The sequence below is a fragment of the Hemiscyllium ocellatum genome, chromosome 43 (assembly GCF_020745735.1).
Source record: "Hemiscyllium ocellatum isolate sHemOce1 chromosome 43, sHemOce1.pat.X.cur, whole genome shotgun sequence".
In the NCBI taxonomy this organism is placed as follows: Eukaryota; Metazoa; Chordata; class Chondrichthyes; order Orectolobiformes; family Hemiscylliidae; genus Hemiscyllium; species Hemiscyllium ocellatum.
Genome location: NC_083443.1, coordinates 33,635,790 through 33,661,720, shown reverse-complemented (window position 1 = coordinate 33,661,720; position 25,931 = coordinate 33,635,790). Strand labels below are relative to the sequence as shown.

Genomic DNA, 25,931 nt, shown 5'->3' with positions numbered 1-25,931 from the left:
TAATTACAGCGATTGACACTATTGTTTGATAATGCAAGAGAGTTATGATCATGCAACATGGTTCATGTCATTGTCATTATTAGGAACATTATATTAGTCAGTGAGTTGGAGACAGAGAATCAATTGAGCTTCCCCTGCCATATTCAGTTCTTTTTAAAAGTTAACGCTTTTGTCCTGAGAAATTGATATTTTGTCTCAGGACATCATATAGACAGTGAATCTAATCATCAATCTCCTTTCAAAAAAGGGATTTCTGTGGATAGAAGACGGAGTTCCAGCCGACCAAGGCACCCTGATAATCGAGAGAAGACCGAGAAATCAGATGAAGTTCCATCCTGTGGTTATCATAGTGAAGGTAAGGAAAGAAATCTGTCTAGAGCCCTGTTGCAAAAGTGCCATGAATTACAAATGCAGTGTAGTGGGTGCTTGTAAATAGTAGTGTGTTGTTCCGATGCATGTTTTAGCCTTTCTGTCTTTCATCCCTATAGGTGAAACGCTGAAAGAGAAGCAAGCCCCAAGAACTGGACCAAAACCACCTACTAGTAGATTGAAGGACTTCAGAGAAACTATGAGCAATATAATTCATAATCGACCTTCTCATAACCAAGACCCAAGTAACAGCAAATCATTTCCAGCAAAAACAACAGAGTCTGTAGATAATGACAGTTTTCGAATGTCAGGTGGACAGTCACGAGACTGGGAAACAGAAAGCACCAGCAGTGAATCCAAATCAAGCTCGTCGAGCAGGTCAAAAACATACTTGTGGAAACCCAAACGAGAAGTTCTCAATATTGATAGCATTTTTACAAAAGAGAAAAGGAGGGGTCCATGTTATATGCAGTTGCATACAACATCCGAGGATGACATAAAAGATTGTAACCACAATAAGACTGAAAGTTCCGTCGGGGTTGGAAGTGCTGCTTTGACACTGGACAACACACAGAATGGAGGCAAAGGTGTAAACTTAAATAATGACAGATCTGAAAAGGCTGGGTGCCCTGGTAAAAGTGTGCAACAAGCAGGGCTCCATAGTTCAGGAGAAAATGAATGTTTTATTCAGAGAATGGAGTCTGGTTATGAGAGCAGTGAGCGCAATAGTAACAGTCCAATAAGTTTGGATGCTTCAGTTACTGATGGGATTCCTGGTGGAGTACAAAACTCTAGTGCCAATCCTTTCAGGTAAATCAGTCATCTGGTTAGTACTTTTTGATTGTTGGAGCTCAAGATCATATTTAATTTTGCTTTACCGTGTATGTTAAAACAGATATTTTCAGAAATTGCCTCTGACACTTCTATTAACATACTTTTTTCCATTATCATTATTTTAAAATTTTCAATCGTACCAAGTGCCCAGCCAAGCATCACATCCTTTCATATGGGCTGCACGTTTCTTCAAACCCAAATGGGATTAGACCATAGGTTTCTTTGACTGGCAGATCAGATTGAAGAATAATTAACTTCTCACTTTCTATAGTTAATACACATATTACCAAAATGAATTATTCATTTTGGAAACAGGACTTGCATATTTGAGTTTACATGATACAAACAATTTAATTTGATGTCACAAGTTAGAAACATTGCTATATCCCAATGACTCTACATGTACAGACTAAATAAATTATAGCTGTCCAATCATGATTATCATAAAAATACTGCTTTGCTTTTATGCCTGTAATTTGACCTCTATTTGAATATTACACTTCTGTTAGCCTGTAGCCTCAATTTGTTTTCGCATCCAACATATCAGTGATAATTGCTGTTATCTGACAGTCTAAGTGGCCAATTATGTGCTATACAGTGAATGTCAATTTCTTTGAAGCATTGTGTGTTATGCTCTATTTATAGGGAAGCAAATGCCAAGAAGCCTATCAGTTCTGGTCCTTCATGGAAAACTGTTCCCAAGTCAAAGAGTAGCAATGCCTTACAGCAGGAATCATCAGCAGCCTCAAAGAGCTGGGTGAACATGCAGCAAAGTTTCAGTAAGAAAGTCTTCTGTACCCTAATTCTGTATGCATCTTTTTTCCCAATGGATTGAAAGTGAAAGTGTACTTACAAAATGACATCAACTTTTTCCCCTTTCACCACTTAAAAATGTGAATTTTTTTCAAGAAATGGTTTTTAAATCAACTGCGTTTTACCCATTTGAACATGTTTGTAATAAGATGTTGAAACGTTTCCTGATGGGCTTGACCATCATTTATTGCTGAAAGAACTTTTGCTTGGTTGTTGATTTAAAAAGTTTAAAAATGAAACAGTGTGTTCCCTGACTTTTGATATGGATCCATTGATTTAGCTCACTGATCAGTAATGTGCATATTGTGCAAATCCTTCCATTTCTCCTCTTCCAACAATTAATAATTTGTATTAGATATTATTATATCTTTACAAGAATAATGTAATGTTCCTTTCTACTGGACTTCAAACTGAATTAGATTTTTTTTAGATTAGATTTACAGTGTGGAAACAGGCCCTTCGGCCCAACAAGTCCACACCGACCCGCCGAAGCGAAACCCACCCATACCCCTACATTTACCCCTTACCTAACACTATGGGCAATTTAGCATGGTCAATTCACCTAACCCGCACATCTTTGGACTGTGGGAGGAAACCGGAGCACCCGGAGGAAACCCACGCAGACACGGGGAGAACGTGCAAACTCCACACAGTCAGTCGCCTGAGTCGGGAATTGAACCCGGGTCTCCGGCGCTGTGAGGCAGCAGTGCTAACCACTGTGCCACCGTGCCGCCCACCAAGAGCCAAGAATTATGGAAAGCCTACACTTTTAAGGAATTGAATTAAACGGGTTTGTTAATGCCAGAGGGAATTATATCTTAGTCACCCCACAGAAGCTAACCTGATGTGACCTTCCAGCATTTGCATGCCTTGGTTTATCAGGACTTGACTCAAGCTTACTTTATTTTGTACTTAGAGGAATGAGGAGATATTATATTTGATTTCAACTCTGATTCCAGAGCAACGGGGTGATGCTCTGTCACCACTCACCATCTTTGCATTTAACAAATACTCTTTAGGTTAACTCTCTGAGATTTGCAACAGTTAGTGATTTTGAAGCAATTTTTTATAGTAGACATATTGAAGTTGCACATACTCATGACTGCTACCAGGACATCCCCTGGGATTGAGTTCAGCATGCATCTCATGCTTAACATTCACCATCCAGCACATATTATTTAACCCTGGCAACCAGATGACGCTGCCATTTGTGTACCACTCAAGCCTCCCCCTTATCTTTGTTCACCTAACAACAGAATCCCCCTTCCTTATGTGTTTATTCTGATTTTTCATAAAAGCATCTGTAATAGGATCTTTCAGGTTTGTGCACTTTGAACTGCTAAAATTACTGATGTGGCACAGCAATTTTATGTTTTTACTGTGCTTCCCCAAACAAAATATTTCAAGAATTCCATTGTTGGTTTTACAGTCTATTGTGTTCCTGCTTTTTTTAAAACCAATTATTTTATGGAACCACCTCAGCTTTGACTGCAATACATCAAATGCCAGGAAATTGCTTTTACAATCGCATGGTCAGCTGTTGGTGCTACCACAACAAACCACCCACAAGTGATGTGAATATGGAATGTTGCCAGAGCTAAATATTTTAGTTAAACAGTTCACAGTGGGATTGCAAGAATCTACAAACAAATGATTTTCACTTTCAGAAACAGCACAGAGAGAACCATTGAGCTAAATCACCTACCCAATCACCTGCTTTTTGTGGACCTGCTTTTAAGTTCACAGGTTTAGCCAGCCTGCTGTCAGGATATTTACAACTTAGTTTGGACCTTGCTCCTGTTTCTAACTTTAAGTTGATTGCCAGGCTAACAGGAAAGACACTGTGTTTAGGATTAGTAGACACTCACTTGTAGTGTGGGCTGCACTGTGGTGCTGTTCTAGTGGCTCCACTTATCTGACTGTAGTGAGCAGCAGCTGTGTCAAATATTTTTCAACTTTTTGGGAAGTATGTAATCTTACCCTCTGCTTTGTCTCCTCTGTTAGCTGGCTTATAGCTCCCCAATAGTTCACCTTGAAGTCATCATTCTTGTCCCCCAGACACTGAAATGTTGACTTGACTATAATAATTCTCATTTGATTTTGTTTTATTTTATAAACGTAAACTTTATGAATTCTCTGCTTCTATGCAAATCCATACTTGCATCTGTTTCTGGTAATCCTCCTGATATGACACAGTTGTCCCCAGAATGTGAGTATTCACTGACATGGCTACTTTGGGTCACAGAGAGTGACTAAGCAATGTTTCCCAGATTCCTGGATGGTGCGAGTTGATGTTTTATTGGTCTTTTACTTCACTTGTTTTTCCAGCCGGGTCCTACAGCCTCCTACAGAACTGGAGTAGTGAATATTTCACTGCAGGAGAAACATGCACCATCTAGTGGTGGTGAAATCCTATAAACTCTTCCTCATTCTGGCCATACTTTATGCACTGAGCATCTTATAGGGAGAAAACAGCAATTGTAACTAAGTGGAAGTCACTCATGGAAGTTGATTAAGTGTTTGAAGATTTATTAACTTGGAACTTAATCTTTATGTTAGGAATATCACTAGGTAGCATGTTGCAACTTGTCATGTGGTTCATTTCACCAGAATAAAAGAGCATTGCTAAAATGTAGCCAGTGCACAAACTCTGCAACTTACCACAGTATCTGCTCAAAAATATTAGCTCAGAGTTGGATATGAGAATGTGGTGATTTGGGTTTTAGAAAAGTGCAGTTGCTCAAGAGGGGGTTTGGGGTTGCTTGAGAATGGTGCTGGGTTCCTGCACATCAGACATCTAGGATGCTTCTCAAAGTGGCCTTCACAGAAGATCTCATTAACATTTTGATGCTTCCATCAGGACTTTTCAACAAGTCATTCTTTGTGTTACCATACAGTGATCTAATTTCCTTCCAATCTTCTTTCACACTGCCCTGCATGGTTAATGAGAATGCCAGTTGGACATTGCAGCAGGTTTGAAGTGGTTTCATGTTGATCAGATTTTGCAAACTTGTCAACAGGTAGAAAATTCAAGCCAAAGTCTGGTGTGATCTATAGCAATTTTCTTGTTTCAGTGAAACCAAAATTATACATTGACGTACAAATCATACCTCAAAATTAAATGGAATCTCTCTGTATAATTTTTATCTGTAATTTCCTCTCAATTGTTAATCCTCCTTGCTATCATTAATTCTCCTCCCTTCCTCACCCCCACCACTGCCAAAACATTCTCCCAGGTTTGCAGTGCTTTTATTTCAATAAAGTAAATCTGAACGGCTGTTACAACTCTTCAGTTCTGCTTTAAAAAATTACAAAAACAGGAGTGGAGACTCAGGATAAGTGAATGATCATTTAGAACGGAGTCAAAGAAAAATTTAGTTTCCTTTATTTGGAACAGATACACAAACTGTTGACAGATATTTTCAGAAGCTGAAAGCACTCTGCTTTATTGCCATCAATAAAGTTACTAGTTACTGGTTACTAGTGATTGTTTACACTGTCGTCATTCCTTAAATGAAAAACCATTTGGGTGGTGTTGGAGCTTGACAAAGAGCTAGAAAACTAGACGGGAAAACACACAAACTGAGAAGTATCTGCCAACCACTTTGAGCATCACTGAATGAGGCAGGTGGGGGCCAACAGTGTGCGTAATCCAGACAGTCTGTCCCAGCTACCTCCTCAAACACCACCTGCCTTACCTAGAGGTGGGGACAGAGTCTGTGGCTCCACTATTAGACAATTCAGCCACCACAGAGTTCAATACCCTGTAGTGGAAACAAGTTAACCTCGATTCTGAGGGACTACCAAAGGAGATGACTATGGCAAGTTCAAAGTCTTATCTCAGCCTTAAATATATTCAGTGATGGGACATGCAAGACCCACTGAGGTAAAGAACTCCATGATTTACATTTTTTGTGTAGATATTTACACAAAACATGAGCAACACAATTGCTTTTTCAGTAGATGACCAGTTTCTGGCTTGAATTGTGCTTGAAAAAAAGATTACACTGTATTCAGACAGAAGAGCAAATTCTGGTGATAATTTGTTGGGATGCGTTTACTGCTTGTGGAGGTTCTGTTTCATCCTGTGTGGATACTTAGGGAGCTATCCCTGCTCCTGAATATTAGAATATTAGTTAGATGTCTCTGTTGGTTGATTATTTTCTTAGTGCAATGCAATGTCTGCCTCTGGGGAATGATTTGTGAAACTGATGAGAAAACAAGGCTATTCTTCCCACAAACGTTCTGTACCAGAATCTAACACCATGTCTATACATGGGTCATTTAAAGCAGTAACCTGTTGTGGCTTTCAGACTGGACAGAGTATTTTGCAATGATGGCAGTCTTTGCTAAGCTTCTTTAACTGTTAATTTAAACAACTAAAATCATCATTACTTTTGCTAGGGTGATGACATTAGTGTAAATCAAACAGGTTGGGCCACTCAAAGTTCTCATTTTATTTTGTGTTTACTAACTTGAAACCGTTGAGCTGTAACATTTAATTAAAATATTTTCAATTCATGTTTTCCTCCACTGACCTGTCACAATTACTGGTGTGTTCTGGTGCAGTGGCTGTTTAGCCTATTGCGTCTGCACCGGTTCTGCAATGAGCATTATGACTTTGTGCCTTTTCCCTATACCATTGCACTTTGTTTCAATTTCACTAACATCTAATACAACCTTGAATGCCTCAATTGAATCTGACTCCAGCACACTTTCAGGTTGTGTGATTTGAACCATTCGGTGTGAGAAATATTATTTTTCAAATTGTATTTGCTGCTTTTGCAAATCTTCTTACATGTGCATCTTGATCCTTTTGAGTGAGAAAAATACTGTATGCAAAAACAGATCTGTATACTTTTATTAGTTTTAACATCTGCTTCAAACAGATGAAAACTATAGTCAGCCTGTGCGAAGTGAGTTGGATGAGTTGGAAGAGGAGATTAAAAGGAAAACTAAAGAGGAGGAACTAAGAAGAAAGAAACTGAAGGAAAAGGAAGCAACTATGGTCTTCAATCCCCGGCCAAGCAAATTCATGGACTTGGATGAGCTGCAAAATCAAGGTGAGTGTTTGGCGTGAGGGTATGTGGTAGAAAGAGTTAATCTGGCAGGGTACTGAGGGTATAGTTGAGGCAATCAGTAGTGATTTGGAGGTCAAGTTCATAGTTACCCAGGAATTAGAGAAGCCTTTTAATCCTCCTAGCTTTTCATGGGCAGCTACTAAACATAAGTGAGTTGGAACACTGCAAATTATCTAACTTTATTGAATGCTTTAAGAGAGTTCCAAGTGTATGGAAATTACTCATCAAAAATTGAATTGCCGATGCAATTTATACAAAGTCAACTTGTGGAGATTCTGCATGGTCCTGACTCGCAACTCAAGTCTGTGCAGCTCCATAATTCTAGCCAATGGATTTTACTATTTTAAATAAACTAACCCACGGAGTTGATTAATCTCTTTCGTGATTGTTTATTAAACCATTATCACCAACATGATTGCATCAATCAGTACTGTCTATGTACCTCCACCCATATATTGAAGGATCTCCAAAATAGCAAAGGACTTTTTCTTGGGTTCTATTCACTTAGCTTGAAGGGAAGTGAGTTTTCTGATATCAGTGAGCAGAGCTGTATGTCTGAAAACAATTTTAAAAGCCAGCATGTTTTCTTAAAAGCACACCCTAAGTTTCTAATGTGTTATAAAATAGCAGTGTTAATTTGGATAAATGTAAACCTCAAACATCATTGCTAACAATCATATATTTTGCATTTATAGATTTCAAAAATATGTACAACTTAAATATTGGTTCTTTGGGAAAATAATACAACCATCTATATGAAAGAACATAGTAGAATAAGAATTACTTTACACTCTAGTGTTGTTTTGGTACTTCCTTGGGGTACATTGGCAAGCATTTGAAATGTGCGTTTATTTGTTTAATTTCCTCAATTTTCACATTTAAATAAACATAATGTAAATGAAGATACAAATTAGGAGCAATGCTTTACATTATAGTTAGAGTTCAGGCCTATCTAACCTTATTGTATGTCTGCTATTTTACTGTCACAACTTGAGTCTCATGAATAGATGGCTACAGGAGAAGTACAAGATTACCTTGAACTTTAAACTTAAAATCACTATTTTCCTTCTGCCTCACATTTTGCAATATTTCCAGACCCTTCCTTCCTTTTTTTTAACTTGACTCCTTACAATATATACTCCTTCCTTCTCACTGCCATGAGAATGTTTTTAATGATGTTGATGCTGATATGATTTTGTGGTAATACTGTTTTAATGTCCCTATCTATTAAAGCATCAAAAGATGTGTTTACACTACAAGACTGCAGTTGCTGCATTCTTTTGCCGATCAAGCCGGCACAAATAATTTTGCAGACCTGCCAAAATCATTGTTCCAATGAAGCTGCTGGATGGTTGAGTGCCCTACCTTTCATGCAGCAAGTAGGGGAGGCAGTGGCATGATGGTAATGTAATTTGACTAACAGTCCAGAATCCCTGTCTCATGTTCTGGGGGCATGATCATTAAAAACCCATTCATTTGGAAGGAAATCTGTTGTCCTTATCTCGTCTGGCCTACATGTGACTCCAAACCTACGTTTCTCCTCAGCTGCATGGCCACACAGCCACTTCGACGATCTGTACATGCTGAAGCCATTCCCAGTATTGACTTCCAGTTTCGGAATTCTCTTGTATGTGGACCTTGGAAGTCTGTGCAGTAGAAAACAAAATTCAAGAAAACATAGCTGCAGACCTGTAACAATGTGGATGACGCTTAATGCCATTTGGGCACTAAATGCTGGGCTAGCCAACAATATACTCATTCCACAGTTGAGTTTTTTTAAAAATGGATTCCCTTGTTTACATCCTATAACTATTCTTGTTTCTCAATCACAGTGGGAACCCAGCGGGTCATGCAGCAATACCTTTCGGAGGTATTTTATAATGAAAGGAGGTTTGAATTGCCTTATGGTTGATCTGCTAATCTGCAGCTGTTCGAAGTTTGCCTTCACAGCTACACAGGACTATTCATTTAAGTCGAAATGGCATGAGTTTGCCAAATTACGTTTACAATTATGTTGTTGTTTGAGATTGAGGTCAGTAGCTTTTGTGTGAGAGGCATGTTCAGGTATTTGTAACTTTCTCCTTCAAGTAAAAACTTATGAAAATACTGCCTCTTTCAAACCAAATTCTTGACAATTTAAGATTGTTATGAAACAAATCCAAGATTTCATTCCTATATCAATTGTAAAATATAAAGGAAGTATTCGATTTGAAAGGGGAAGTTGTGTAATAAATTGTGCCACTGCAAAGGGTTCATTATACTTATTAAATGTTCTTTAAACAAGTGCATTTCAAAGAAAACTTGGTGTTGCTTCTGCAGGGAAGACTGACAAGTTTGAGAGGTCATTGCAGGAGGTAGACTCTCTATTAGAACAGTCTTTCCGTCTTGAACAAAAGGATGACTTGGCTGCAGCGCTCAATCTCTGCAATGAAGCTATGTGTAAGTAAGCCTAACTGCCTTTGCTGCTTGCAGACTGAATGCTCTGCTAACCAGTTATGATATTAACCCACTAAAATCTTATAATTTAGCACAAACCTGCCATTTCTTCTTTCAATGCATGTCTTGTTCCTACCTTATATCACAGAATTTATTTGTAAAATAGTGATGTAATGCATGTCAATTTCTAAATTTTAAATACTCTTTGAAACAAAGGATTTGTTGTCATTATTCAATTTTTAAATGAGGCTTTCTTGGGCACCTTTTCAAAATGGTGCTTTGTTGGAATTTCATATTTGGTTTTAGCCAAATATGTACAAAAACTACAGTTTTGTTAAATGCTATTTACAGTAATTAATCGAACTGGCAATTTAGTACTGATTCTGTTGCATTTTGCTTTAGAATACAGATTCCCAGTGCAATAAACTGGGCAAATGTGCTTCTCGTTTAGTTTGTCTTTTATGCTTTTGAGGGCCAGAGTCGTGTTTCTACCACTCATTCGCTTTACTTTGACATTCGCTTAGCTATGTGGCTATGCATATTCTGTGCCAGATATGTGACTTAATAAGCACTTGATGTGACATTTGATAAGCCTTTGTGTGTAGAGCACCCTTTTTGTAATTAAAGCTGAATCTCATTGCTGTTACAAATCACTGCTTAACATTTCATCAGAACGTTTTGTGAGTTTCTCATACTTCTGTTTTACAACTGCATGTTGTTTGGGTCTGCCTGTGCATTTTTTTTTCTGCTGTTTTGCATTTTAGCTAAACTAAGAGTTGCTATGCATGAAGGCAGTGCCATCACACACACCAAAGCCCTTGCTGATAAGAAGCTCCATGTTTGCATGAAGAAGGTTCGAAGTCTGCAGGAGCGCATGCAACAATCCATCCACTCCCCTCCACCGGGGATCCCCGTCACTGAATGCAAAAGGTAGTAATTTGGGTTCACAAGGGACAAATGTCAGATAGAAACCATTAAAGCACTGATATTGCAAATACTGTCTCGAAAATAAGATTTATTGATTTTTAGAAAATACGTTCTGTTGTGCAAAGTATTCGGTGACTATCTAAAGTATGTACTTACTTTGCCTTTTTTTTGAAAGGACTGACCTAAATTTGTTTGAAATACTGTCACTTGTACAGAAAAAAGATTAGTTTACATCTTAAAATTGCAATGGAGTAAGTATTGGTATTACTCGTGCTTCAATAAATTTGGGTGACTTCTAAAGGAAGGATTGTGTGATTTTGGTAAATACTTTAAAGATTCACTTAATTTCTTGTCTCATAAGAATAACTTGTGTAGGGGATGTTTAGAAGATGTACAATGATTTTGCTGCAGAAAGGGTTGTATAGGATGTTACATTTTTCATGAAGTCTAACCATAAGATTGATCTCTAACATTTCAACTTTGCTCAGCAATAATTCCTCAAGTTGGATAGTGAGTAGAGTTCCAAGTTATACTATAAGTATATTATAGTGTAATTATACTGAAGTAAGTAACTAAATGCTAATGTGAGGTTTTAAATATAGTGTTTAATTACAGCTTGCATCTATTGATAGGAACATACAGTATATGTTTAGAACTGGTATTGAATTATTTCCACTGTTCAACTTTAAAAATAACACAATCTTTTTATTTCAGTATGCAGGCTAGCCAGGTCCAAGTACTGCTAACATCAGAGAGAGCAATGGAACCTACCGGTGAATCCGATCACAGGCCCAAAGCTTCCCTCGTCCTGTCAGCCTCCCATCATCAACTTAATCAACATGCTTCTAGGTTACATGACTCTCAATCAAATTCGCATGGCAAAGTTTCCACTTCATTGGCTTCTGAACTGAAACCAAACCTATATGCCAGATGTACCACCGAACTTCCATCTCCAAGCAATTGCAATTGGGTGCCAGCTTTTCTCCCCGGGGAGAAGAAGGAAGAGAGTGTCTCGATGTCCAAGCATCAGCTGAAGAATATTGATGAACCAGTAGAAGGGAAGGAGAAATCAGACTGTTCAGTATTCAACCATAAATTGACAATAAACAAACATGGTTCTTTGCCATTGCTTACAGCTGAATACAGAGGCATGCATCACACATTTCCATCAACATCTCTCCATATGCAAGTGTCAACTCAAAAAGATGAAATAGGTGTCTGTTCAAACAGCAGTCCTTATTCTTCTCAATATTGTAATTCAAGTCAATTTAACGCAACTGATACCGAAGTTTCTCCATGTACAACTTTGTCGTCCACAAGCTTGAACTGGTCCCCTGCAGAATCTCCTCCTTATCAGTCACATAGAAGTGACTTAGGTTTGAACTTGAATTCAACGGAGTTTGACAAGACCTGTTCATCCAAGACCAAAACAACAGTTGACCGGGTTAATGTAAAGTCAATGACACAACAGTTACAAAGGATAAATGTTAAGTTAGGTCAGAGAAGTGATGAAGGTAATTACAAAAGTACATGTTCGGATTTTTCACCAAAGAAATTTGATCAAGAAGCATCCCAGCTACCTCTGACTTTGAATCAAAAGGTGGGAACTCTTCAAGGCAATGATCAGTTGGGCAGTACAAAGTGGTCTTCTGACAGCTTGTATTCTCCCCAGATTTCACACAGACCATTGGACTGTAAAGCTGAGGTATCTGTTACTCCATCTCTGCCTACTTACCAAGCAAACACTGATGCTGCTGCAAGAGATGTATACAGTCACTTGAGAAGGTCAGGTTTTTCACCTGATGTTCAGACAGATGAGACATGTGGACAGAAATACCAAAGTGCTGTCCAAGCAGTTTTCAGGGAAACCAGTTCCAAGGACAAGTCTGTACCAGCGAGGCAGCAAAATAAGCTTTCTTCCAGTACAGCTTCTGTGCCTGTGGGTAAAAGGATTGTTGGTGATTTGGAACATTATATGTTACAGTCAGATTACAAAAACAGTGAACAGCATCACTTGCATGATAATCTGCCCAGCCAAAAAAATAACACGCAAGCTCATGGAAAACAAGAAGTGCAACCATTTAAGGATGCAAATCAGAATTTGGAACTGGAATTTTCAGAACTGGAATCGCTCTATCAAGCAAGTCTGCAGGCTTCCGAGAATACCAGATATTCACCAGGGAGACAGTTGGCTGAGAGCACTGCCAGACAAAGCAGTACTAAACCAGGTGAGAGGGCTCAACATGCAATAAGTAAGCAACCACACTTCCAATCTTTTAGCAACTGTTGTGGAGATTCGCAAAGTTTGATCATTAATTGTCAGTTTCTCAGTGAAGTGTTTTGTTTAAGTCACAAAATTCGATAGGTTTGGCTGGGATGTGTTTAACAGTGCAAGGACAGTCAATGACTGTGATAGGCTGAAGGTTAATCATTAAGACGCTTGGGTTGTTCATTGGAAATTAAACAGCCAGGCAGCACAAGGATTCCTAGTGCTGCCTGTCTGTTTAATTTCCAATCCTTTCTACAAACAGGTACAGACTAAAAAGCAAGAAATGCTAGAGAAACTGAACATTTCTCGTAGAATCTGTCGAGAGAGAAACCGAATTGACATTTTTAGTTCGGGATGACTCTTCACAACTAAAAGGGGCTGGAAAATTGATAGTTTTTTTGAGTGGAAAAATGAATGAGGAGGAGCAAGTGAAACAACTGATAAAGGTGCCCTAAAGCAAAAGGAAAAGCGAGTGCTAATTATGATTGAGAAATGATATGGGAAAACAGTAGGTGTTAATATTAAAAAAGAGGTCAGCTTTGCTGAGAGGAAATCCATTCAAACAAATACTGAGTATTCATCTGACCACATCTAACCACAGATGGAGTAGTGTGTACAGTATTGGGTCATCATATTTACTGAAAGATGTGCGTTGGAGACATTTTTTGGGAAGGCTTACTGGACTAATACTTGGCATGAATGAATGGATTGCCTTATGAGGAAAGGGCTGAAAAATGTGTTGCTGGTTAAAGCACAGCAGGTTAGGCAGCATCCAAGGAACAGGAAATTCGACGTTTCGGGCCAGAGCCCTTCATCAGGAATGAGGAGAATGTGCCAGGCAGGCTAAGATAAAAGGTAGGGAGGAGGGACTTGGGGGAGGGGCGATGGAGATGTCTGAAGAGCTTCTGTGCAGAGGAGATGACCTGGGGGGTGCAGTGAGAGAGAGACTCACTGAAATCCTTGTAGAGGGAGGAAGAGAGCTTCTTCAAGGAAGGCATCCTTGCAAGAGGATTCGCAGTAGGTTAAAATCTTCGAGTAAAAAGTGAGGTCTGCAGATGCTGGAGATCAGAGCTGAAAATGTGTTGCTGGTTAAAGCACAGCAGGTTAGGCACATCCAAGGAACAGGAAATTCGACGTTTCGGGCCAGAGCCCTTTGAGGAAAGGTTAGATAGGCTAGATGTGTCCTCTGAAGTTTAAGGTGTACCTTTAAGAGAGTTAAAAGATAGCAAGGACTTAGAGAGGCACGCAGAGTGCTGGAGAAGTTACACTGTCACATTTGGTCCAGCAGCTAGAGTAGCTGGTTGCCTGGATACAAAAACAAATTCACATTCGGCCAATCAGTTTAAATTATACCACAGAAATACCAAACTCCAATCAAGTCAGAGTGCTGAATGGCCTGCTCTTGTTCCTTGTTTGTATGTTCCTACAGCAATTAATCTGCTGATTCAAAATATTGTTACACCAGATGTACCTGAACCCAGCCACACAACTGATTGCCACATCAACATTTTTTTTGGCAGTGGTGCAACATCGAAGGCTCTGGACTATACTGAAAAACAAGATCAGAGCACCATTATGATCAGAGATAGCTAGGTCCAATTGGAGTATATTCAGAGTCAATTTCAAAAATCTATCTTAATTATAAAGGTAGTCACCATAGTCTTATAGGGCTGCTGTCTGATTAGAGAGAAATGGCTGGTGGTGGTCTAACCTGAGCGTCATCAAGCCCCAGCCAGTAGAAGAAGTTGAGAAGGAAAATCCTTCATGGTAACCTCGGCTTGTTTGGGAGTTGGACTATGCTGACTACACACATAGTTGTAGGCGAATTAAATGTCATCTTTTGAAGATGATGCTGATTAAAGACAGCTAACCCAATTCATAACTGGCTATGAAAAGGAAGGATGCATTCATGTCTCTCTGATTTTTGTGTCTCCTCTAGTTTCTGCACATACACTTACAAGAAAACACTTCTCTCTGCCTGGCAGAGGTCAGTCAAAAACTCCAACCGCAGAGATTGAGCGTAATGCTTATTCAGCAGTGTCTTGTGGAGCTTCTGTACCAATCCGTACAAAGGTATTTCTAAGTGAATAGAAATTCATTACTCAATTCATAATAAATTTGTGAGACTACTTATTGTGTGTACTTACAATGAATTGTCAGTTTCTCTCAGGCTAGCAATATGGGGAGTATTAGCTTTTGAAACTTCGCTGTGGTGAGCTGGGGGAAATTAGTACTTTTTCAAAACTGAATTTAAAGCAAAAAGCAACTGTTGTGAAGTCCTTTTAATTTCGAGTACTCTACTACTTCTGATTTCAGAAATATTTGAAATCATAGTTTAAAGTTCTGAGTTTTCTTCAGTAGAAATGTGCATCTTAAGTGCTCCAGCAACGTTCTCCTCACACAAGAAGTTGTTTCATATTTGAGGTTTGGAAAATGACTTTGCGTCAATATAGGAGCAGGTTGGAACTGCCTGACCACAGGGAAAGTCACATTGGCACTTCATGAGTTTGGCAATGAAAGCAGCAGTGTGATGGGTAACACCGGCTGTCTTTTGAGGATTCTACAGAAACTACGCAGTGCATTATCGTGCAGAATCCATCTAAAGGCAGTTGGTGAACCAATCATAATTTTTAAAATTCATTCGTGGGATGTGGGCATTGCTCACTATGCCAGCATTTAATTCACTTCCCTAATTACCTCAAACTATTGATGATAGCTGAGTCGAGGTTACTATTCTTGCATACAATGTTTACGTGCAGCTATTGCATAAAGCAGTCAGATTAATTAATGTGTGAACTGGATTCAGTGCAATGCTTTTCCAAAACTTAACCTTTTGAACGGTACTCTGAGTATCCACAATTTAGAAACTTCATTTCACTTTGAGCCCTGCTATGCCTAGTGAAGTTGCCGTTACGTCCATTTATGACTAATACAAATGACTACAATTTCGAGCAAAATCTCCTCCTTTTGCTTTGCTTATTTTAAACTCCTGTGCTTTTCAGGACTTTTTTTTTCCTTCCACTGCTCATCATGGATGTTTAACTAATCTCATTTACCTTTATCCTCTAATTTGTAAGATGCATTTTGGTGAATTTGCTGCAAGAGATATTGAGGAAAACGATAATTACAGTGCAGAGAATTTCCGTCGGATTGCTCGCAGCTTGAGTGGAACTATTCTTGCTAACAGAGATCCTGTGGTTCCTTCTCAGAATGTTGTAAGTTAATTTTATTAATTCATTTGTGGAATGTGGACATTGCTGGCTAGCCAGCATTTATTGATCATTGCTAATTGCCCTTGGTAAAATGGTGTTGATACACCTGCTTGCTGTCAATCTGGTTTAAGTGTATTAGGGACATCCAAGATTTTGATCCAGCAACAGTGATGATAATATGATTTCAAGTCAGAATTGTGCGTAGCTTGGAAATAAACTTTCAGATGGTGATGTTCCCATGCTGAGCTGCCAGAGGAAGTGGTGGAGGTGGGTACAATTATAACATCTAAAATCATCTGGATGGGCACATGAATAGGAAGGGTTTAGAGGGCTGGCAAATGGGACCGAATCAATTTAGAATATCTGGTTAGCATGGATGAGTTGACCGAAGGGTTTGTTTCCATGCTGTATGACTCTGTCTCATTCTTGCCCTTTTAGGTGCTGGAGGCCACAAGTTTGGCAGGTGCTTGTAAAAGAGAATTGCTGGAGCTGGATATATTCAGCCTAATGGAGATTATTCCATCACAGTCCTCATTTATGTCTTACTGATTTTGGACAAGTTCTGGGGAGTCAGGAAGCATTAACTTCCTGCAGAATTCCTAATCTCTGAACAGTATTTATGTGGTTGGAGCAGTTCAGTTTCTGGTCAGTGGTAATCCCCAGAGTGATGTTTGTGATGGATTCAGGGATAGTAGTGGTATTGAATGTCATGATTAATGGTTAGGTTCTGTTTGGTTGGCGATGGTTACTCATTGGCATTTATGTGCACAAATGTGCCACACAATGTGCAATCATCAATAAACATTCATCAGTTCTGACCTAATGATGCAAAGAAGATTATTGATGAAGCAATTGAAGATAGTTGGGTCCACATTGAAGAACTTTCCAGTTGACTAAGAAAATTGACCAACAACCACAGCAATCTTTCTTTGTGCTAGGTGTGACTCCAACTAGTGGATACCCATTGATTTCAGTTTTGCAAGACCCCCTTAATCTACTGTTGCTGTAATGTTGCCAGGATCTATAGTCTCTGCAGTATCCAGTCTCTGATATCATGTAGAGTGAACTGAATTGGCTGATAACTGTCATTTGTGATTCTGGGGACTGAAGAGGAAGCTGAATAGGTTCATCCACTCAGTCATCTGGCAGAAGATGACTCCATCTGCTTCAGCTGTCTGGAGTGTTGGGCTTCCTTGTCATTGAATTCTACTCTACTATTTATGACTGAATGTGACAGAACTGCAGATCTGATCCATTGGTTGTGGAATTGCTTGGCTCTGTCTGTGACACATGGTCAGGCAGCATCCTAGGAGCAGGCAAATCTATTTTGGGCATGTTATGTGCTCTTCATTAGCCCTTCACCAGGGCTCCGGCCTGAAACGATTTTCCAGCTAGGACGCTGCCTGATCTTGCTGTGCTTTTCCAACAACACACTCTCAGCTCTGATCTCCAGCACCTGCAGACCTCATTGTCTCCTCTGTCTGTGACATGTTGCTTCTATGATTTGGCATGCAAGTTTGTACTTTCACCAGATTGATATCCCATTTTTTAATATTCCTGGTATACCCTTGCCTTCTATACTCCTAACTGAACTAGGGTTGATCCATTGGCTTGATGATAAACGTTTGGTGGGGGATGTGCCAGACAAGGTTACAAATTGAGTTTGAACGCAATGCTGCTGATGATGATGATAATGATGGACCGCAGTACCTCATGAATACCCATTTTGAAACTGCTTGAACTATTTGAAATCTCTCTCATTTAACACAATGCTAATGCTACACCTTCAATGGAAGGTATACTTAGTACAAGCTAAGAGTTTGGTCTCAAGGGCTGTGAAATCGGCACTTCTACCAATAATATCGTGGGCAATTGCAACTGTGACAGGTAGATTGGTGAGGGCAAGTTCATGTAGGTTTCTTCCCATTGCTAGTTTCTTCACTACCTGCCACAGACCCAGGCTAGCAGCAATTTAGAAATTGGCCCTGTTGGTCAGTGATGCTGCTATCGAGCCACTGCTAATAATGACCGTTGAAATCCCTCACCCAGATACATGCTGTGTTCGTGCCAAAGTAACATTCATTGCCCATATGTGCCCCTGATACCATGAGACATTGGGTCAGTGTTGAGGACTTGTAATGCAACTCCCCGTTGACTGTATATTATTGTGACACACCCCTGGGTTTGTCCTATCAGTGGGACAAAATATACTTGGAAATTGTAACAATAGCTATATAGCAGTAACAATAGCCTTAGCATGTAGTTTACTAATCCAGTGACATTTTAAATTACGCAGAGTAATTTTCAACTTATAATTGCACAAGTGTTAGCAACTTAATGCATCCTTATTAAGTTGCCTAATCTTGTGGGAGAGGCTTATGGGAATAAATTTAAGGCAATTTTTCTTTCTGTCATCACAGTAAGTTTTCACATATAACAGTCATATCCATTTATCTTACAAGGAAACAACAACCCTGAGAAAATGCATGGAGCTTCGAAAAAGATCGGTCAGTTCGTCTTCCTTGACCACATCCCAAGCTTCCTCCCATGATCCTCATGTGTTAACCTCTTTCCTTCAACACCATTCCAACCTATCAAAGCACCTTTCGTCTGATCCATTGTGGCCAAGCAAGGCTAGTGAGGCAAACAGAGCATCAGGTAATCTTGGCATCTCTACTTGTACCTCCTTTTGTGTGCACTGATCCATAGTGTGCAGGGTTGCAAGATGTCCTTGTCCATCTATTTCCTTTCCAGGTCATATTGTTATTTGAGATGCTGTTCAAATGTGGAATTGTCAACATGTAAATGAAGCTACTGGCAGAGGTACTTTACATGACAAAACCATGTTTTAGTATTTTCTGGCATTAACTACAAGAAGCTGGCATTGGTTCCACCACACCATACAAGCTTTTACGCAAAGGCTTTATTATGAGATTCATCAAATGATCACAATTTAAACCGTATTGATGCACTATAATTTCTGCTAATTTTACTGTAGTGAAATTAGTGGAGACCTGCAAAATATTTGTGGATAAGTTAGTATTGTTATTGCATCAGTACTACTTTAAATTTTCATAACTATTCCTTCCGATCTTTGCATCTTCCATCCCACTGTGCTATTTTCATCGCCAATTCCATACCTCCCATGCATTGCCACCCATGGCAGCCACCTTATCTCCAACCCGTTGCTTTCCCCCATCTATACTTGCATTGCTGAGGCCCAACCCTAATCTTCAGTTCTGAGGAAGGGTTGCTTGACCCAAAATGTTAACTCTGATTTCTCTCCACAGATGCTGACAGACCTCCTGAGCTTTTCTAGCAATTTCTGTTTTTGTTTCATACAGCACCTGCAGTTCTTTCGGTCCTTATCTTCCACTATTCTTTTTGTCTAAAAATGTCTCACTGCTAACAGAAACTCTGTGCAAAAGCACATGTCTCGTGTACGTCAGAACAAGCTCAAAACAACCAGTATTAACTAAGCTGTCAAAGTATTGTGGTGGTGGTAAAGAAAATATAGGCAGGCACAGCTTTGAGTCCGACTCCTCACATTCTTATCTCACCCTTCATTAGGCAAGGTTCAAATGTCACCAAGTTGGCAGTGAGTGAGGAGGAGGGAAATTGGGCAGAGAGGGAGAAAAAAAACAGATGGGAATGTTAGCTGCATACAGTCCATGTGTTACCTTAGTATTGTGGTAGAATGTTCTAATATTTAATCATTGACATTGTATTTACAAAAGCTCTTGAGATCAACATCTAACTAATCAAAACAGTCTGGATAGCAAGAATTGCTTATTATTGTTATTACATTCATAAAATTATTGCATGAGAACAAAACAGATTTTCAATCAGTTAAATCTACTGCATCGTAAATGAATACAATGCTCCAGAATACAATCAGTTTTGATATAACGCGATAGCTCCATTCTCGTGCAATCTCGCGTTATAAGAATATTGCACAATAGCTGCATTATTTAAATTAATGGGGCCGGAACCACATTATAGCCAATACAGGTAAGGAAAGTTTGCATTCTACGAATGATGGTCTAAATTCTTCAATAACATTAAAGCCAATTCATGTTGAAGATACACGTGTTATAGCAGAGCCTACTGTATAGGAATTCACCGGAATTATTTGTGTACATTTCCAAGGTGATTGAAGTACAGGTGGTATGGTGGCTCACAGGTTAGCAGTGCTGCCTCACAATACCAGGGACCCAGGTTCGATTCCAGACAACTGTCTGCGTGGGGGGGTATATACATTCAGCCCATTTCTGTATGGGTTTCCTCCCACAGTTCAGAGATGTGTGGGTTAGGTGGATTGGCCATACTAGCAATGTGCAAGCTAGGTGGGTTAGTCATGAGAAATGTAGGGCTACAGGATGTAGGGTTGGGGGATGGGTCTGGGTGGGATTCTCTTCAGAGGGCCTGTGTGGAACTTTGATCAGCCACAATTGGATAACAGTGCGCAGTTTTGCTCTTCATGTTTAAGGCAGGATGTGCTTACAATGGAGGCAGCACAGTGATGTCAGAGACACTAGAATTATCCATAGGATGAGGCGGGTGTTCAGAAGGGGCTGAGTAAATTGATTCTGTGGTCCCTGGAGTTTAGAAAGCTAATCTCATTGGAACAGAGAATGTTTTGAGTTTTGATAGTGTATAGTAGGGATTGGCTCTGCTGCTTGCAGAATCTAGAACATGGGGATGCAGTCTCTGGGTAAACAACTGATCGTTTAGGACTGTGAAAAGGGGAAAATTCTTCAGTCAGAGTTGTGATATTTTAGGGAATTCTGTACTCCAGAGAACTGTGGGAATTCCCATCATGGAACAATGCTGAGATAAGATGATTTTTGGTCCCTTGGAGATTGAGATTATGGGTAGCAGGTGGGCAAATGGAATTGAAATCCAAGGTAAACTACAGATTATATTGAATTACAGAACAGGCTTGAAGAGCTGTATGTATTCCTGCTCCTTTTTCTTGATTATTCTGAAATCACTACATTGGGTTTTTTTAAAACAGCTTTTGCGGTGTTAAGATGATAGACATTCATTAGGACAGAATCAGAGATAAGAAACTAAAAATACATGTTGATATGAAACAAACTGGTGATTTCTTCATAACAGAGAAAATAAGATGTCTGATAAAAGTTTTCAAAGTTATGCAAATGAATAAAGAAATGAACAGAAGTATCTGTTGATAGATGCTGTAGACATTGTCTACGTGGAATTTAGTGAAGCCTTTGACAAAATTCTGTATGATAGGCTGATTAATAAAGTTAGATCACATGGGATTCAGGGAAAGCTTGCCAATTAAATACAAAATTCATTTGACAGTCGGAGACAGAGACTGGTGATGGAAGGTTGTTTTTCTGACTGGAGGTCTGTGACTAGCGGTATTCAGCAGGGTTTGGTGCTGGAGCCAGTGATGTTTATCATTTAAGTAAACAATTTGGATGAGAATTTAGGAGGCATGGTTAGTAATTTTGCCAAAATCAATGGTATAAAGGACAGTGTAATAGTTTATCTAAGGTTACAAAGAGATGTTGATCAATTGGGCCAATGGGCTGAGGAATGGCAGATGGAGTTTAATTTGGATAAATGTGAGGTATTGCATTTTGGTAAAATGAACCACAGCAGGACTATGGTAGGGCCCTGGTAATGTCGTTAAACAGAGACATTTATGGGTTCAGGTACATAGTTCCTTGAAAGTTGCATCAGAGATGAACAGGATGGTTAAGAAGACGTTTAGCACGCTTGCCTTCATTGCTCAGACCATTGAATATAGGAGTTGGGACATCACTTTTGAAGTACTGTGTACGGTTATGGTCGCTCTGCTAAAGAAAGGATATTATTAAATTGGAGAGATATACCAGAATGTTGATGCAATGGAGGGTTTGATTCCTAGGGAGAAGCTAGATAGGCTGGGACTTTTTTATCTGGAGCGTAGGACGTTGAGGAGTGTCCTTAGAGGTTTATAAAATCATGAGGGACAGAGGATTTCCTAGGATGGGTGAGTTCAAAACTAGGGGGCATATTTTAAAGTGAGAGGAGAGAAATTTAAAAGGGACCTCAAGGGTAATCTTTTCACACAGAGGGTGGTTCGTGTGTTGAATGAACTGCCAGAGGAATTGATAGATACAGGTACAGCTACAACATTTAAAAGACATTTGCATGGGAAAGTTTAGAAGGATGTGAGCCAAATGCAGGCCCACATGGGACTAGTTTAGTTTGGGAAATCTGGTCAGCATGGACCAGTTGGACCAAAGGGTCTGTTTCTGTGCTCAATGTCTCAATGATTCTATTACAATTTTGAGTGAACTAGTAATTAGAAGTTATGACTTCAGATCATTTAAAATATTAACGGTTTAGGAAACCTTTTTAAAAGTGCAGATTAATCAGAGCATCAAATGCAATTCCTAGAACAGTACTTAAAATAGGATTAATTGTCAAATGAATATGAATAAATGTGAAAATTATAAATTTGAAAGAGTACGAAGAAAGAGAAAGTAACTGTGACTAAATGGACAGTCCTTTCAGAGCGACAGTGTCGGCTTAATAGGCCAAAAGTCCCATTCTGAAGTCAAGGTCAGTGATAAATGTTGCTAATCGAAAAAACGGTTAATATAATTTAAAAGGCAACTTGTAAAAGTGAAGGACTTGAGCAATGCCTTGTTCTCATTTGGACTAATAGGTAGATTTGGTCAATACAGGTGAAGCGTTGTGCTCTAAGACAGTAGTGCAGATCACATAGTACAGGAACATAGGGAACTACTGAAGCCTTTAAACCAGCTAGGAATATAGTGATAAAATATCTGAAAGGCAACATTACAGTAATCTCCAATAATTCATAGCAGAACTGAATATGTGAAAATGTGATTTGATCAAACAGATTTTGTTTCAAGAAATATATTATGTGTAAAAAGTGGTGTCTTCTTGGCTCATTCACTCTCAGGCTATCAGTAGTAGTTGTAGATTAAATTTCTGTGAAGGCTGTTATGATCTGTCAACATAGTAATTTTACTAAGGTTTCTACCTAATTTACAGTGGATGATTGGGAACATTTAGGAAAATTCTTTTGCTATAATTTTGAATGTATAGGTAATGCAGTTCTGTCACTGATCTAGTAGTTTCCAGTAATTCTATGAGCTTAACTTTGTCTGTTTCTTGTGAAAACAGACGAGAGCATCGAAAAATTTCTGGCTGTGTTTGACCGGGGTGAAGCTCTCAACCATGAGAACTACCAGAGTGTTGCAGTGAATTATGGTACGCTGCCACGCTTTCAGAAGAATTGGACCAAAGGACAGAGACCCATCAGAAAAGGTCAGATGCATGTTGAGAATAAGAATGACATTCAGCAGAGACTGGCTAACAACAATCAAGCTGTCCTGCCAGACAAGAGAAAAGTGGAGCAACTTTGCAGACATCCATCCAGTATAACAACAAGCAGACATCTGCACCAGACTCGGACTGAGGTGCCTGAGAATCATGGTTGTTCTAATCATTTTTCTGTGCATTACAGACCTGCATGTGGTACTATCCAAAACACTCTTCCAAAAAACAGTTACATGACAAAGACCTTAGATATTCAAAAATCCTTTTATAACAAGTCTTCACACTCCAGTACTCCAGGTCCAGTTCGCCTTGATGTTCCCCCGGATGAAGACTGGAGGAAAACAACCTATACCCATCCTCAGCCCGGTGAGAGGATGCATTTAGCTCTACATACTACTGCAAGGATCAGTAGTACTGATGCATATTCAAGGCGGCCATCTGCTGGTCGATCAGTGACTCAACAGGCCACTCCACATGTGGGCACCAGAGGGCGTCAGTGCGCTTTATGCCAGCAGGTAGTCATCGGCACAACCATGGTTTATTGCCGGAACTGTAGTGCTTACATGGGGCGGTTTAAACCTCGGCATTGACCTTTGTGATTAAGGTCAGCCAAAATCAGTGGCCATCTCAGAAGCAATTTATCTTAAAGTAGCTGAATCTTACGCTAAACACTGGTACAGCCACTAACTGAGTAGGTTAACACTGTAAAACTGATCGCTTATCAACTGTAATGTTGAAAATCTATAGTGTGCATTTAAATGATTAGTATAAGTGAAAATTGATGAAGGCTAAAGGTTGAATGTCATTAAATTAGAAAACCTGACTTTGTTTCTGTTACCAGTTAGAAATTGTGTTGAGAGTTTTGATGCTGGATCTAAAAACCACGCTGCTGTCCTTTGGGTATACAGAATTGATTTTTGCTGTATCACAGTCCTAGCCACTGTATTGGATCTTTTCACTGAAAATATGCAATGCTTTGTACTACAGTATAATGATCTAAATGACATTGTGGTTTACATGTCAATTTGCAATGGACATGTTCTGAGGTCATTGTCATAAAAAGACAATTTAATAACCCATTGAATTCATTCCAAATCAAGTTGAATTGCTATCTATGAAAAGAAGAACTGGGGTCACTATAATATTGCGTTTTAACCAATAATACAAATTCTTTTTGAGATTTGATGATTGCAGCATGTCAAAAGTTACTAAAGTGACTTTAAATATATGTAGTAGGATCCTAGCTGATGGATATTTAACATGTTCTGCTGTAATTGCTCTCTTTTCTATTTTAGCTGAGGTGTTCAGCCATTTAATTCAAGAAGGTTAGTGCTTCCACTAAAAGAGTGGGGAGAGGAATTGCATAGGTCCGTGGAGCTTCTGTAACTAGTGTCTTGGCTGATCTGCCTCTGGACCCCATTAATAACTTTAATGAAGTGGAGTAACTGCATGGGAAATTATCGCCAGCTTCACATGCAGAGACTTTCCTTTGTCCATTTTTGATCTGGGAAGAGGTTAAAAACCAACGTTACACAATGATTTAGCTTACAATGTAAGATTGATATGATTGTCTAACTTGGTTGCAGTTTGAGGTAGTGCTTGTACTTACCACCTGTGAGTAATTAGATTTTCTATAGTGCACATAATTGAGCTAAAACATGTCTATTATGACTGTCCAAGTGGAAGACACCTTGACACTTTACTGACCGTCCCATATGTGTATACGTAATTAAAACTATCTTTTGATTGTAGGTCTGATGTGAGAGGCAGTGTAAATGTACTGTTTCACTGAGGGCCAAGGGAGATGAAAAGCTGCTGTAAAAAAATAAATGAAGGATGCAGGTTAAAATATAATAGTTGAAGAAGTAAGCATGTACCTGGTCACTGGGTATAAGTGTGATAGTGTGACAAATGGAGAAAAATTATTTTTGATGTCTAAACATTGAATAGTTAGAAGGATGTTACAGGGCAAGCAGACAGTGACATTTTGAGGAGTTGGTCCAGAGGAAAGCTTCAGCTGTGGGCATACAAGTTCTGAACTTTGCCTTTAATTTCCTTCTTCTGATCTGTTATTTTTATAATGTCTATGATTCTGATTTCTGTTTGTGGTAGTCTAAAATTCATCTTGACTTGCCAGACTGCTAAAGATCCACGGGAAATGTCACCAGTAAATGCTGTTGTAATATCTGCAGCTTCATTATGTTGATTATGCAGCTGGTGAATGAGGATTGAGAGGTTCTGCATTGAGCACCAGGCTTTTCACACCATTGTGTATATCCTATAAGATTTCTTGATGATAAATTATAGGTGTACAAATGTAGGTTGAGATTTTATTGTAGAAAACTGTTTACAGATTTGTACTGTAATTTCATACTTGTCTGCTTAGTAAAAGCTTGATATTCTTGCTAATGTATTTCTGTTAAAATGTGTACAGCTTTTACAGCAAATGAAATGTGAATTGGAAAATTTCTGTATCTATTGCAGTGCTAGAAAATGCAACTCATATTTTTGCAATAAAGTATCCAAATGTGCTAATAACTGGGCTGTTGTTGATCTGACTGTGATGAGGAGCAAAACATTTAAGACAAAAATTGATAGATCTCTTCTGCTTGGGAAATTGAGAGAATTGGAAATTCAGCCGGTAATTTGTTCCTTCATACT

General features: G+C 39.1%; 1 protein-coding gene across 3 annotated transcripts in view; it reads left to right on the top strand.

Moving 5' to 3' along the window:
- LOC132834902 (inactive ubiquitin carboxyl-terminal hydrolase 54-like) overlaps positions 1-25,677 on the top strand; it is a 130,000-nt gene extending 104,323 nt beyond the window's left edge. For all 3 annotated transcript variants that reach the window (XM_060854020.1, XM_060854021.1, XM_060854022.1), the window contains exons 12-22: positions 248-355; positions 489-1,179; positions 1,849-1,982; positions 6,906-7,079; positions 9,417-9,536; positions 10,298-10,463; positions 11,175-12,688; positions 14,669-14,802; positions 15,807-15,944; positions 18,404-18,599; positions 23,115-25,677. In XM_060854020.1, the coding sequence (XP_060710003.1) occupies positions 248-355; positions 489-1,179; positions 1,849-1,982; positions 6,906-7,079; positions 9,417-9,536; positions 10,298-10,463; positions 11,175-12,688; positions 14,669-14,802; positions 15,807-15,944; positions 18,404-18,599; positions 23,115-23,860 (4,121 nt within the window). In that variant the 3' untranslated portion in view covers positions 23,861-25,677. The remainder of the gene's footprint in view (positions 1-247; positions 356-488; positions 1,180-1,848; positions 1,983-6,905; positions 7,080-9,416; positions 9,537-10,297; positions 10,464-11,174; positions 12,689-14,668; positions 14,803-15,806; positions 15,945-18,403; positions 18,600-23,114) is intronic.
- Positions 25,678-25,931: the final 254 nt, after the last annotated feature.